Consider the following 15518-nt stretch of genomic DNA (forward strand, 5'->3'; position numbering starts at 1 on the left):
GGTAGTTAAAGGTGACAGCCAAAATATGACTTCATGGGCCTGTAGTCACAGCTCCACACCAGCAAGAACATTTTATACCCATAAGCAATCAATGGCAGACCTGGCCAGAGGGATAATACATGCAAGACACTTATTTTGTACATAACCAGCACCGTATTTGTTTGGAGTAAGTAAGGAATAAACCAGGCATAAGCCCCGAACACTGCCAGGTGTGCCCCACACCTAAAAACAAAATTTTTAAACATGAATGCCAACCCCCATGTGATCAGCAATTTATGAGGAGGCTATTTGATTGTGAATAATTCTTTTTTTGGTTTTATGTTTAAGCTCTCTGTGCCTCATGGGATTGCCAATGAAGACGTTGTCTCACAAAACTCTAGAGAAGTCTCTTGTAAGGTAAATCAAGCTCTTTCTTTACAGACTAACTCTTTAAAAATAAAAACACTGGCCTCAAAAGTAGTAAACACTACTTCACACATTATTAAATGCTTTAGGCTCCAATGATTTAAATGTGGGAAAAAGTAATAATATTTTATTATATAATATTTGCTTGGGTTGGAGCGATAGTACAGTTTGCCTTGCACGTGGCCGACCCGGGTTCGATTCCTCCGTCCCTCTCGGAGAGCCTGGCAAGCTACTGAGAGTATCCACCCGCATAGCAGAGCCTGGCAAGCTTCCCGTGGCGTATTCGATATGCCAGAAACAGTAACAACAAATCTCACAATGGAGATGTTACTGGTGCCTGCTCGAGCAAATCAATGAACAGTAGACGAAGGACAGTGCTACAGTGCTACAATATTTGCTTCAAACAGAGGTATTATACTTTCCAGGGGGATATTTTCGTGATGCTGGAACTTGCAGAAAATAATTACTTGGGATGCTGAAAGGGAGAGATGCTGACTAAATTCAGCAGACTCAGATTAAGACTATCACCTTACTTGATGAATGTCTTTGAAGCAGACCAAATGGAAGGAATTCATTTTGTACAACCCTCATATTATACATAAAGCCCACTTTAGATATTCGATTGCCTCGAGCAGGCCCCAGTAACGTCTCTTTCATCCTAGCCCTGAGATTATATTCAAGGCTATTTAGGAGAATGAGATTTAGATAAAGAACTTTTAATTATATTTTATCCATAGATTTTCATCAGCATTTATTTTAATGAGAATAAAAATTACAGTAACATTTATCCCATTTTAAGAATAAATTTTGGGGACTGGAGTGACAGCACAGCGGGTAGGGCATTTCCCTTGCATGCAGCTGACCCGGGTTCAATTCCCAGCATCCCTTATGGTCCCCTGAGCACCACCAGGAGTAATTCCTGACTGCAGAGCCAGGAGTAACCCCTGTGCATCACCGGGTGTGACGCCCCAAAAAATTTTTAAATTACTTTTAAAAGTTACTACTGCCATATTAATCACTTTGCTACACAAGTGACTGCCGTGTGTTCTTACTTCTTCATATCATGATGACTTAGAGCAAACCAGAGCACTCAACCATTAATAAACTCAGTTTATTAATGTTTATTTTTTGAATAATGTAAACATGTTTACCAATCTGCCAGAGATTAGTATCCCAGCAGAATAGGTAATTATGTCAAAGGGAGCCCTATAACTGCCAGGTCTGAAATTTAAAAAGCAGCTCCCTTAAAAATTTAAGCTTAGAGTATTATTTTTCTGATTTTAGCTCACCAAATATTGAAATGAAATATCATTCCACAACCTGATGTCACAATTTAGCTTGAGTCACTTGTGGACAATGGCAGAATACAGTGGCTATGGAAGGTCATTTATTTAGCAAGAAAAATGCTATGGAACAATTTTGAAGTATATTCTTATAGTGGCTTCTTAAATTACCTAGTTAAATTTTCACTCTCTGATAGTTAATGTGGCAAATATAAAAAGTAACTCCGTCATTTAACTCAAAGTCTTTGGTTTGTAAAAGTTCTTAAAAAAATGTTGTACTTTCTCCTACTTCACTAAGGAAATATTGAGTATTATCAGTTTAGTTTGAGTCTGTCACCTGGGGAAATCGAGAGATCGAGAGGTTATTACCCAGTTGAGAGCATGATTGGGTTTTAGGAAGCTAGATTTTTATTCCCTTTCATTGCCTTAGGGAGTTAACTTTTTGTGTGTGGTTGCCCTTCTGAGCAGTACTCTGGGGGTCTAGGGACCACTCTCAGTGATTCTTGGGCTGACTCTGGTGCCTGGATAGTGTCCAGTGGTGTTGAGGGCTCAACCAGGTATCAAACATGCCAGGCATGTACTCCAGCCTTTGAGTTATCTCCTGAACCCCTGTTGCCTTTTGTAGATGTATGAAATGTATACAGTAATTCCACACATAGTTATTTCTAGAATTGGTTTATTATGTATTATTTATATTCCATTTATTTAAAATTCCATCATAAGGAAGTCAGAAGTTAGTGTTTCCTCAGACTGGGAGGGTAAAGGGTTAGGGGGTTTCTTTTTGGGGTGACATAAACTGAGGTTGTGGTGATATTTGCACAATTCTATGACTATACGAAGACCACTTTAAGTGGTTGAATTTTATGATTTGTGAATTCTGTCTTAAAAACACTTTAAAAATTAAATGAGCTAATTATTGTGTATAGGGCCGGAGTGGTAGCATGGCGGTAGGGCATTTGCCTTGCGCACAGCCGGCCCGGCCTAGCCAGGTTCGATTCCTCCGCCCCTCTCGGAGAGCCTGGCAAGCTACCAAGAGCATCTCGCCCGCACGGCACAGCCTGGCAAACTACCCATGACGTATTCGATATGCCAAACACAGTAACAAGTCTCACAAAAGAGACGTTACTGGGCCCGCTTGAGCAACTTGATGGGAGGACAGTGCTACAGTATCTTATAGTGAGTAGTGCATAGTGCACAAAGAGTATTAGTTGTTCTTATTACTCATTTCTATTGGCAATTATAGTCTTATTAGAAAGAGCTTTGAACTGTAGTAGTATGATCTAATAGAATGATCTGAGTTGTACTGACCTCTTGTGGCCAACCGTTTTGGCTGTTTCTCTGTCCTCTATCTTCCAGGCCAGGTTGAGAGCTTCTTGACAGCAGAGAAAGGAAACAGATTGAGAGGCCCAAGTTGCTAAGTCTTCTCTCCTACCCTCCCTTAGTTCGTGCTGAGATAGCTGTCCAGTTTTCCTTATTTCATTTTTTTCCCTAGTGGATCGCCATCTTGTCTAACACAGTGTACTGAATTCTTACCCTTTTTCCCCCCCACAAAAAGAAAATGACACCTTTGTATATAGAATAAACTATGTAAACAAAATTTAAGTTTCTCCAGACTTAAAACATCTTCTAATTCTTTACTATATTCCCTGAAGTTTCTATCCTGATCATTTCTTTAGGGAGAAGCACTAAAAAGTCTCTAAGGAAATGTCCGTGTTACTTGGTGGGCTAGTACAGTGAGCTGACATTAGCCACTGCTATCTTGAACTACACTGGCATTCCGGTTAATCTAACTTGAGATAGTGCAACATGCCTCTGCAGGTACATTTTGGTGGAAAGATCAAATGAGATTCAGAAAAGATCACAGTAAAGGTGCTATGGGGATATAACAAGATTTCCCTGTGTGCAGCTCTTGGTTTAATCCCAGGCACAGGGAAAAAAATAATTGAATAAAAATAAAAATAATCATTACTTATCAATTAGAAAAGTTCAGTCCTTAACACTAGCCAATCTAGGTAGTTGGCTCAACGGGTAGGGAATATTGAATGTTCTTTGCTAATTTACTTAGAATTGCTGTTAAATAAACCATTCAGATTAAATAGAAAATTCGGGCCAGGCATGGGTGGTAACATTGGCTTTCAAATTAGAGAAAGCATTCATTTAAGTGGTAATAAGTGAAATGGATTTTACTTTTTGTGAATTACACTTCTGTGGGAGTCATTAGCTCTTTTCATTATGAACAGCAAGACCACACGTTGCACATTGCAGAGCTCTCTTCTTTTTCCGTTTCGCTGAAGATAAGACAAAAGTTTTTGATTTGAGGGCCACATCCTCGGGGCCCTTATTGTGCTCAGTGCTTACTCCTGACTCTGAGTTCAGGGATCGCTCCTGGAAGGGCTCCAGGGACCATTTGTGGTGCTGGGAATCAAACCTGGGTCTGCTGTGTATAAGGTGTAAGGCAAGCACCCTGCCTGTTGTCCCTTCCCCCCAGCTCCTTAATACTCTATTTTTAAGGTTTAGCCCTGATCATAATTGAGGGTAAAGGCTACCCCATGAAATTTTTGTGTTTGTGTTTTCTCAGTAATTTTTATTGCAACTGAAAAACACTGAAATCCTGGCATGTCTTGGGGAGAATGTGATTTACAGTAAATTGTCCTTGGGAATATGATTATATAGGGAAAACAGGAGACACTGTGTGGGTGCCTCCAAAGCAACACCATCAGAGTGAGCAGGGATTTGACTGCTCACTCCTAACTTTCCTTAGGGCAACACAAATCCAGCTGCAGCTCACTTTATTTTTCCTTTATGAATCTCCCTTTCTAGTCATAATACTGCACTCTCACAGGGAAAATACAGGGAGAAAGGGCTTTGGAGAGATTATTATTATTATTACAGTAAATGAATTTGCCTTTGTAGGTCTGTTCACCCACAAAGATCAGAAAAACCTAAACCTTAATACTAGACCACCTTCTGACTGCTTTGTCATGGTTTCTTTTCTCGTAAGTCAAAAACAGAACTCAAATGTCACTGCACCAGAGAATCTCCTGTTTAAATTTTTTTTTCTCACAGTTTAAAAGTTGTTGGGGTGGGGATGCTTGAATTCATAGTTATTTCGGCCCTACCTTGGCAAGGACACATGTCTTCTTAATGGTAATGATCCCGTTGTTTGACTCAACTGTATGGTGTGCAGCTTGTACTCTTAATGTGTCAAGAGGACTATAATGAGGAAAAACTAATTGGTCTGAGAGTGAACAATAAACCAGCCTCTATCTTGCATACTTCATTCACAGCCTTGTTTTTCCCTTAAGGATTCAAGCTACACTCAGAAGCCCGCTGGCTGTAGTGCTCCTCACGCTCTGGTTCTCCATGATTTTGCTGCAGGTAAGGATGTGCTAGTAAAGTGTGAGAGCCTTAGTAGAAGGCACCTCCCTGGCGTGACCTCCCATCACTGTGCCAACTGGGTCTGGGCTGTATAAGTCATCTTGCCATCAGCCTCACCTCTGGGAAGAGTAGATTGAACTCTGCCATTCTGGAAAGGCTGGCTTCATGTGCCTTTAAACCGAAAGGGGAAGAGACAGAGAGAGTGAGAGATGAGACAAGAGTTTCCCTTCCAGCTGAACAAAGAACAAATTTCTCATTGATTATTTGCTCAACTCTTTCCAAACTATTCGCCTATTACTTATGAGACATAGAATAAAGTTCTGTAGTCAACTATTCTATGTACCAGGTGCCAAATAAAATAATCTTTGGATTTCTCTATAACTTTTTTTTAATATGTACTTGGTAGGTTGATTTTTATTTCAGTGAGAGTAAATTTGCTTGTTAAAGAACTATAGTACTCCCTTAGTTAATATTTTGAGATTGAAAATTTTAAGTATGATTGGGAATAAGACCATTTCCTTCTATCTGTGATACCCTCTCATTGTTTAATATGTATTTAGCAAAGGGTTTCCAGTGAAACAGTAGAAATCATTGGCCTAGTTTTTTTTTACCATTTCTCATAAATTAATGCATAGTAAATATATATAATTTGGTCTTAAAAGAGGAATCCCATAAAAGCAATATCCTTTAAAAGTCAATTAGATTATATGATCTGTTCTCAGCATCCGTAGAACATACTGCCTCAATGGACAGAACTAAATACTATTTTGCATTCTACTTTAATCAAATCTGCCACCATAATAATTCATCATACATAATTATGATTTCATGTTACAGAGCAAATTGATGATTTGAATCTCACTTCTGGAGAAATTGTTTATCTTTTGGAAAAAATAGATGCAGATTGGTATAAAGGGAAATGTAGAAACCAGACTGGTGTGTTTCCTGCCAACTATGTCAAAGTAATTGTAAGTAGGCCTGTTGTTTCTCTTGCATATGTTCATGTGTCTCTGTGCTACTTGCAAGTTGGACAAGCTAACTGAATGCTGGACTCTTGAGTTCTAGTTCTCTTTCTTAGAATACTTGGTGTTTGGAAAACTAAAAAAATGAAGACTTTGGGTCAGAGAAATAGTACAGTGGATAAGGCACTTACCTGCACACAGTCAACCCAGCATCCCTTATGGTCCCCCAAAGCCCACCAGGAATGATTTCTCAGTGCAGAGCCAGGATTAACCCCTGAGCACCACTAGGTGTAGCCCCAAAACAAACAAACAAAAATTGAAGATTTGCTCAGCTGGATCTGGGTAAATTATTATAATATTATGGGGTATTAGAAATTAATGTTTGGATTTTTTCTGAAATCCTAAAGTGAAAATTTTACACACCAGCTATGAGTCAAATAATTTTGGAGGGTGGGTAAGTACTTAAGGATAACCTTTAATTCTTTTAAAATTTTTTGTTAAGGGGCCAGAGAGATTTACAGAGGTTAAGGCACTTGCCTTGCATGAGACCTATCGTAAGTCAGTCCTCTACACCACATGGTCCCTAAACATATCCAAGCATAGCCCTGGAGACCCCCAGCACCATCTGGGATTATCCCCAAGCGTCACTCTTGCACTGAAGTACTGACCAGTTGCATCTCTGAAGCACCACCTGGGAGACCCTCCTTACCCACCAAAAATAAATAAAAGTAAAAATTTTTGTTAATAAGAATTAAGCAATACTAGATTGCCCTAAAGGAATATTTTCCCAGTAATGGTACAGTTTCTTTTTGTGATACTTTTTTTTTAATTTTTTATTAGTGAGACACCATGAGGTACAGTTGTAGACTTACAAATTTTGTGCTTGGGTTTCAATTATACAATGATCAAATACCCATCCCTCTGTGATACTTCTTTTTGCATGCAGTTTATTTATTTTTTTCTTGCATCCTTTTCGTTTTCCATATCCATGCCTTAATAAAACTAAATTTAGTTTTTTCTCCTCTGTACATATCTGTAGCTAAGGTAAAAACCATTGAGTTGTGCATGTAAGTGCATAAAATGTATGGTATGTGAATGTTATATCAAGAAGGCTATAGTTTTTTTATTAAAAAAAGAAATAGATGTGCAGATACTAAAATACTTTCATTAGAGGTAGTGGTCCATTAATAATTTTTGCCTTTAATGGTTTTTTATATAATAAATTTCAGCTATAATTTTTATTAAATTATATTATTAATTATATTAAAGCATTAAAGTTTTCCAATTCATCTCAGCCTAACTTGTGGAAACAGATGGTTCTGAATACAAAACCATATGGTTGTTAAACACAGGGTTAAAATCAGAGTGTCACATGAACATTTCTGTTAGTAGGAAGAGTGTGACCTGGTTTTTAAGATTATTTAATGGTACTGGAAAATGGCAATAAAATAGCTTATAGAGTTTAGTGCTAACAGCTTATTTAGAACTGGGGGGAAAGTAAGTGATTTTTCATTACATCAGAAATTTCAGAAAAAAAAATAGAACAGAGAAACTGTCTTTTTTCAAATATAAGCTTAGGTCTCTTAAATTATAAAATATGGGTCTTAAAAATTGTCCTGTATGTGTGTGTGTGTTCACGCGCACGTGTGTGTGTCTTGTGTGTGTTTTCTGATTTTCTGGGAGAACTTAAACTATATTTTCTAAATTAATATTAAGAATAATGTTAGTTTTAGCACTCTTCCTCATTTTTCTTCTGCCCACTGAAGCAGTACTTTAAAAAGCACAATTACCACACCAATATTAATCACGCTAATCTGCCACATTATTGCCAGAAGAGTTATTTTTAAGCCTAGAAGTTAAAAAATTTTTTGGAACTTCAAACTTTTGGAATTCATCAAGAAGGGTGCTGATTTATTAAGTATAAACTTTATAGCCTTGAATTCTTTCCAGACTTAATAATTATGGTCAAATATGTTATCATAGTCCTGCTTTACTGAGCCGTGTAAATGAAATATTACATAAAGTACTTATTACTTAGTAGTTACTCACTGAGTACTAATTCCTTTCATCCTTTTAACATTGAAAGAGAAAAAAAAAAAGATGTTGCAGGATACGGAAATGGAGAAAATCCAGAAGCTTAATTCAGATGTCTTATTTGGGAAGGGATGAGGAGAAAGGGAAATACATTTTTTTTAAAAAAGTGTCTTTTTCTGGGGGTGGGGGGTGGGGTTCAGGAAAGTATAGTTTTCTACCAACACTTTTTGTTTATTTGGGCCACATCCGGTGATGTCACGGATCACTGCTGGCTGGGCTTGGGGGACCCTATGGGAGCTGAGGATCATCCCTGGGGCTGCTATGTGCAAGGCAAGTACAGCAAGCCCTTCCTACTGTGCTTCTATCTAGCTGCTTTACCAACACTTGGAGTAGTTACTGTAATGCATGAACACCTGTTAATAGTTTCTTTTACTCCTTCTCATCAGAAGTATTTAACTTAAAGAACATGGGGTAGAGAAAACTAACTTGGGGAGAATGATACTGATGTGCTGATTCCAGAAATAAGAGGCTTGATTGGCCAGGAGGACTGGTCCACTGTTGGAAGCTTGCTGCTAGTCGGCTGGGGGTGGGGGGCGGGGATGGAGAGGAGCAATGAGTGCAGTTAGGATAGAGAAGGGACCACTAGGACAGTGATAGTTGGAAGTGATCGCTATGGACAAGAACTGAATACTGAAAGTTCATAAAAGGATATACATGATAACCTTTCAAAACCTGTATTGCAAACCACAAGGTCCAAAGGGGGGGGCAGGGAGGGAGGGAGAGAGAGAGAGAGAGAGAGAGAGAGAGAGAGAGAGAGAGAGAGAGAGAGAAGAGAGGAGAGGTGTCTGCCATAGAGGAAGGAGGCTGGGGGTGGGTGTTGGTGGGAAAAAAACTGGGAACATTGGTGGTGGGAAATGTACACTGGTGTTGGAACACTGTATACTGAAACCCAGCCATGAACAAGTTTGTGACTGCGTACCTCACAGTGATTCCATAAGAAAGAAGATGATTGATTGGCTGTTCAGGAAAGTTTTTCTGCAATTTATACTTGGTTTCAAGAGCCAAATTTTGATTTGGGGGAGGCAACAGTTGCGGGGAAGTGGGTTTAGGTCAAACCTAGCAGTACTCAAGGCTCACTCTTGGCTCTGTGTTCAGGGATCATGCCTGGTAATGTTCCAGGGATCATTTGTGGTCCAGGAAATTGAACTGGCTCAGCCACATGAAAGGCAAGCCCCTTATTCACTATACTATCTTCTCTGGCCCCAAATTCTGAATTTCTTACCTTTTGCACCTATGATAGCATTTGATCAGTGTGACATTTAGCTAAACTACCTCAGTTCAATCATGTGTTTACTAAATTTATTTAACCTTAAATTTTTCTTACTAAAATCTGAGAAACAATCAGTTGTTGCCTTGATTTTGTCTTTGCTAGATTGATGTTCCAGAAAAAGAAAACAGAAAAAGAGAAAGAGAATCAATTTCATCTCATTGTGTTAAGTAAGTTTTGTTCTTTTATACTAAATACAAAGGAGATAAAATATCATAAAGAATTACCAGATAATTTTCAGAACATGATTTCTCAGATTCTCAGTGTGTCTTTCTAATTATGAGAGAAACTTCATATTTTGGGGGGCCAAGGCTTACTCCAGACTCTGCACTTCTGGTGGGCTCGTGGGACTGTGTGGTGTGCCCAGGATTGAACCTGAGTCAGCCCTGTAGCACTGCACTGTCCTCCCGTTGTTCATCGATTTGCTCAAGCGGGTACCAGTAACGTCTCACAACAAATTGTGAGACGACTTGTTACAGTGTTTGGCATATTGAATACATCACAGGGAGCTTGCCAGGCTTTGCTATGCAGGAAGATACTCTTGATAGCTTGCCGGGCTCTCTGAGAGGGGCGGAGGAATCGAACCCGGGTCAGCCGGGTCGGCCGCGTGCAAGGCAAATGCCTTACCCGCTGTGTTATCGCTCTAGCCCCTAACCAGTATACGATCACTCTGGCCCCATTTTGTTCTTTAAAAAGCTGCAATGGGGACCAGAGAGATAGTACAGTTGTTGAGACACTTGTCTTGCACATGTCCAACTCTGGTTTGATCCCCAGCATCACATATGGTTCCATGAGCAGCACCAGAAGTGATCTCTGATCACATAAATAGGAATAAGCCCTGTGTACCACATAAATAGGAATAAGCCCTGTGTACCACATAAATAGGAATAAGCCCTATGTACCACAAATGTGGCCTCAAAACCCAAACAAGAAAAAGCTATAGTGAATTAAAATTTTGGTGAAAATTTGACATCTGATAGAAGATGATGTAATGACTGTGACGTCTGTGTGTGTAGACAGAGCCTCCCCCGATGCGTCCCTCAGTGAAGCCTTTCCTGGAAGCAGAGAGGGCTTCATCATCCCCTGCATTTTATTTTGGCCTTCTAGTGTTGATCTACCAACAAATTTCTAGAAGGGTCAGATATTTTTGACATAGAAGATAGTTGAACCTCAAAGAAATGTGAACTCTACAAAAACTGCTGGGTATTTTATATTGCTTTGCTTTTAGGAGGAATGATAAGTAAAGGCATAGTTGGAGTCTCTCCCCAGACCTTTCTCGAGCAGGCCCCCTTGACCTGCAAGGGACTGTCGCACAGAGACTTGAGGGCCAAGCCAAGCTACCCTCTGTGTAAAGTGAGGGGTTCGGGGAAAAGAGCATGTCCCTATGCCGCCACCTCCACAACCTAGGAATGAGCAAATGAGCATACCAGGAGTCCTGTCAAGCAGTCCCCATTTTATTAGACAATCAGCATAATTTGTATAGGCTGGGCATACAAGGGGGGAAATGTGAATGGCCACATACTCACAGTGGTCAGAACAAATATGTGTTTTCTATAGATAGGGTGGGCTGGAGCGATAGCACAGCGGGTAGGGCGTTCGCCTTACAAGCGGCCAACATGGCCGACCCGAGTTCGATTCCTCCGCCCCTCTCGGAGAGCCCGGCAAGCTACCGAGAGTATTCGATATGCCAGACACAGTAACAACAAAGTCTCCATTGGAGACGTTACTGGGCCCGCTCGAGCAAATCGACGATCAACGGGAGGGCCTTTACCTTTTACCTTATAGATAGGGTTACATCTCTCCTGTGTGATTACAATGGTTAAACTGTCATCACATATCTGCCAAATATGCCTTGTCCCCTGGTCACATTGACCCGCGATAAGTATGCATTGCAGCAGGCTTGTGGTACTTCAAAGCAGACCAAAAGGGGCTTTTCTCCCAACAAAGGCAGAGTTAAATTGGAAGGGTCTTCTTTGTGTCTGAAGGTGTTTCGATGAATTTATGTACTGTTTTATGCATCATTGTAACTCCTTTGAGATTTAAAACACGGTCACAATTCAACTTTATATTGTAGTTAAATGAGCAAATTAATAGAATTCACTACCTGCTGAAGACTGTAAACCTGTCTCTGAATAGGTCAGACATAAGGAGATGTTCCCTGAGGACTTCAGAAAATAAATGCAAAGGTTATCACAAACAAGAAAACTTCTGGGGCTAGAGTGATAGCACAGTGGGTAGGGCGTTTGCCTTGCATGCAGCCAAACTGGGTTTGATTCCCCACATCCCATATGGTCTCTCTAGCACTGCCAGGAGTAGTTCCTGAGTGCATGAGCCAGGAGTAACCCCTGTGCAATGCCGGGTGTGACCTAAAAAGCAAAAAAAAAAAAAAAACCTTCTGAGGCCACAGGGTTGAGATTACGTCAGGTCTGGGTTTTCTCCTATATCTAAGCAGTGTTTACTGTAGTGGCAGATTGCATTTAAAGTGAGTTCTCATAATCTTTTATCCATTAATTTGACTTGAATCCAAGCTTGGCTGGAATCAGGACCAACCTTTTCTCTTTAGATAATTGCTTGTCCTTACCCCATTTCTTTTTTCTTTCTTTCTTATGTAGGAGTACTGCTATTTATTCAGCCACTGATTAGCTGATTGAATTGGGCATGAACTCCACCTTACTTTTTTTTTTCATTTTTTTATACTTTTATTGATTGAATCACCATGAGAGCAGTTACAAAGCTTTCAGGTTTAAGTCTCAGTCATACAATGAAACACCTGTACCTTCACCAGTGCCCATTCTCCACCCCCAAAAACCCCAGTATACCCCCATGCCCACCCTCCCTCTACCTGTGGGGCAGATGATTTCCACATTACTCTCTCTACTTTGATCACATTCAATATTTTGACACCAGACCTACCATTATTATTTGGGATTTTACCCCAACACTCAGATCTGCTGAAAAGGCAACAGTAGACAATTTGTTTTCTATTGCTGGTTAAGAATAACATGATGTTGCGTGGCTGCAGTAATGGCTGCATGATTTTGAAATTTCGAAATTTTAACACTTACATCTGGAGGGGTTTCTGCCAAAACCTGCTGGGTTCCGAGATTTGTTCCTGAGTCTCTGGGATCATGGCTGTTAAGCAGCTTGATCAGGAGCCATAGAAGCCATTCATGGACAGCGACTCAGGGTCTCATTGGGGTGGGGAGGAAAGGGCCGGCTCCACCCCCATCCCATGAGGCCCTGCATGTCTTGTCACTGCGGGCCCAAACCTAACTGTCCAGTGGCCTCTGGAGGATGGCGGCCACCGGGCCACCAGGGGGAACAGGCCAAGGCACGAAACCTATTCCCACCTGGGTTGGCCCAGCACCGGTAACCTATTGCAGGGACCGAATGCATTTCTGCCAAAAGCCCCTGGGTTTTAAAATTTGTTTCTGAGTCCCTGGGATCATGGCCATTAAGCGGTTCTATCAGGAACCAGAGAGACCTTGCCTCCAATTATATAGCTGAGCCCGAGGTGGTTTTTTGGTGTGTCTCCCACATACCTAACTTTTGGCCGTTTACTTTCTTGGTAAACTTTGCCCTAAGTTTTTTTGGTCTGGCCGAAGGCACAGCAGCAATTTTGGGGTATCTGGAAGTCTGAAGGTGCCATCAGGTTGCTGATGCACTTGCCTCACAGGTACAGATTGACCTGCTGGCGGCACCATATCCCCTGTTACCCCATTTCTATTGAAACTTCTCTAAAGGCTCAAATTAAAGTTTTGGTATTAAATTATGCCATTTAGAGACATAGCTTGGTCTCTGCTTTCAAGTTATTCTTAATAGATGGTACAGATAATTTAAGAATTTTCTAATTGTCAGATACAAAAGCCTTTTTAAAGGAGATTTAAAAATCATTTTAAACACATCAATATTAGATATGAAATTAAGTATATGAATTGATATGCCAGGCTTCTCTCTTCTCTGAAACCTCTACTTTTAAAGACCATCCAGGGCTGGAGTGATAATACAGCAAGTAGGGCATTTACTAGGGTTGTGGCTGACCCCAGTTGCCATATGGTCCCAGCACCCTATATGATCCCCAAAGCCCCACCAGGAGTGATCCCTGAGCACAGAGCCGGGAGCAAGTCCTGAGTACTGCCAAGTATGATCCCAAAAATAAAAATATATATAGGGGCTGAAGAGCTATTACAGGGGTTTAGGTGGTTGCCTTACATTCATCCTACTTAAGTTTTATCCCAACACTGCATATTATCCCCTGAGCCCTGCCAGAAGTAGCCCCTGAGCACAGCTTTCTATGGCTCAACCCCCTCCAAAAAAATATAAAGAATAAAATATATGTGCTATATGTGATTATCTTATTCAATGTATATTTAGCATTCTCTCTTCTTAGCATTGCATTCTGCCATGCAAGTTTTAAATCTTGCCTTGCATATGTCACACAATACAGTCACGGTCCTCCTGTTGTTCATCGATTTGCTCAAGCGGGCCCAGTAACGTCTCCATCATGAGACTTGTTGTTACTGTGTTTGGCATATTGAATACGTCATGGGTAGCTTGCCAGGCTCTGCCGTGTGGGCGAGATACTCTCAATAGCTTGCCGGGCACTCCAAGAGGGGCGGAGGAATCGAACTCGGTTGGCCATGTTGGCTGCTTGTAAGGCAAACGCCCTACTGCTGTTCTAGTACATTTGTGATAATAAGGGGTCAGATTAGGTCTTGGGTCACAGTGATCCAACAAATACAAAGACTTGGTGATTAGGGAGATCCAATATTGAAGTCAAGGTAATCAAAGATACAACAGTATAAACTGGCAGCTGCTTATCTGGAATTGTGCATATACTCTGTGAGCTTAGCTCTATCCTTTCTGAGTACAGGCTCATATATAAAGTGTTAGAACTGTCACTTAGAAATACTATTTATTCTCTTTCATAGAAAAAAACCCTTTTAATTATGGGGGTCAGAAAGATAGTACAGGGAGTATTTACACAACTACACAATGGAGTACTATGTAGCTGTTAGAAAAGATGAAGTCATGAAATTTACATACAAGTGGTACTACATGGAAAGTATCATGTTAAGCGAAATGAGTCAAAAAGAGAGGGATAGACATAGAAAGATTGCATTCATCTGGGAAACATAAAGTAACAAAATAGGAGACTAACACCCAAGAGTGGCCGAGATTAGTACCAGGAATTTTGCTCCATGTCTTGGAGGCCAGCCACACATGCTAGGGGAAAAGGGAGCTCAAATAGAGAAGGGAGCACCAAATGAAGGGTGTTGGGAGAAGCATACTGAAAGTAGACTATAGACCAAACATGATTGCCACTCAATGCCTCTTTTGCAAACCACAACACCCAAAAGGAGAGAGAGAACAAAAGGGAATGCCCTGCCACAGAGGAGGGGAGGAATGGGGGGGATGGGGGGCAGGAGGGATACTGGGACCCGTGGTGGTGGGAAATGGGCACTGGTGGAGGGATGGGTACTCGAACATTGTATAATTGAGACCCAAGCACAAAAATTTGTAAGTCTACAACTGTACCTCATGGTGTTTCACTAATAAAAATTAAAAAATTTTAAAAAATTAAAAAAACAAAGATAGTACAGGGAGTGAGGTACTTGCCTTGTATGCACCCAACCCTGGTGCTCCCTTGCATTGCGTTATGTTGCCCTGAGTACCACTAAGAATAAGCCCTAAACACAGTCAGGTTTGGTCCAAACACTTGCACCCTCTTAAAAAATGGTTTTTAAATGAATAATTTCTAAGAGGGGGAGGGAATTTTTAAAAAAGTATTTGAATTATGCCTAGCATACCTAGTTCTATAGTCAACAAAATCTAAAGACTTTAAAGTGTTTAAGCTTTTTTGAAAGTTATAGTCCAGTTATAGTCCAGTCCAGTTAACCCACAGATGTGATCTTTGTTCAGGGGTCCAAGATGTATTGCCCGATTTGAATTTATTGGAGACCAGAAGGATGAATTAAGTTTCTCAGAGGGAGAAATTATTATTCTTAAAGAGTACGTGAATGAAGAATGGGCCAGAGGAGAACTTCGAGACAGAACCGGAATTTTCCCCCTTAACTTTGTGGAACTAGTGGAGGATCATCCCACCTCTGGTATACATGTTCCAGGTGA

General features: G+C 40.6%; 1 protein-coding gene across 1 annotated transcript in view; it reads left to right on the top strand.

The window, feature by feature from the left end:
- SH3D19 (SH3 domain containing 19) overlaps positions 1–15518 on the top strand; it is a 199603-nt gene that overhangs the window by 166774 nt on the left and 17311 nt on the right. Inside the window, exons 12-16 of the mRNA XM_056119057.1 lie at positions 318–396; positions 4994–5066; positions 5904–6034; positions 9495–9559; positions 15312–15514. Coding sequence (XP_055975032.1) covers positions 318–396; positions 4994–5066; positions 5904–6034; positions 9495–9559; positions 15312–15514 — 551 coding nt within the window. The remainder of the gene's footprint in view (positions 1–317; positions 397–4993; positions 5067–5903; positions 6035–9494; positions 9560–15311; positions 15515–15518) is intronic.

The sequence above is a fragment of the Sorex fumeus genome, unplaced genomic scaffold, assembly GCF_029834395.1.
Source record: "Sorex fumeus unplaced genomic scaffold, SorFum_2.1 ptg000039l, whole genome shotgun sequence".
Classification (NCBI taxonomy): Eukaryota; Metazoa; Chordata; class Mammalia; order Eulipotyphla; family Soricidae; genus Sorex; species Sorex fumeus.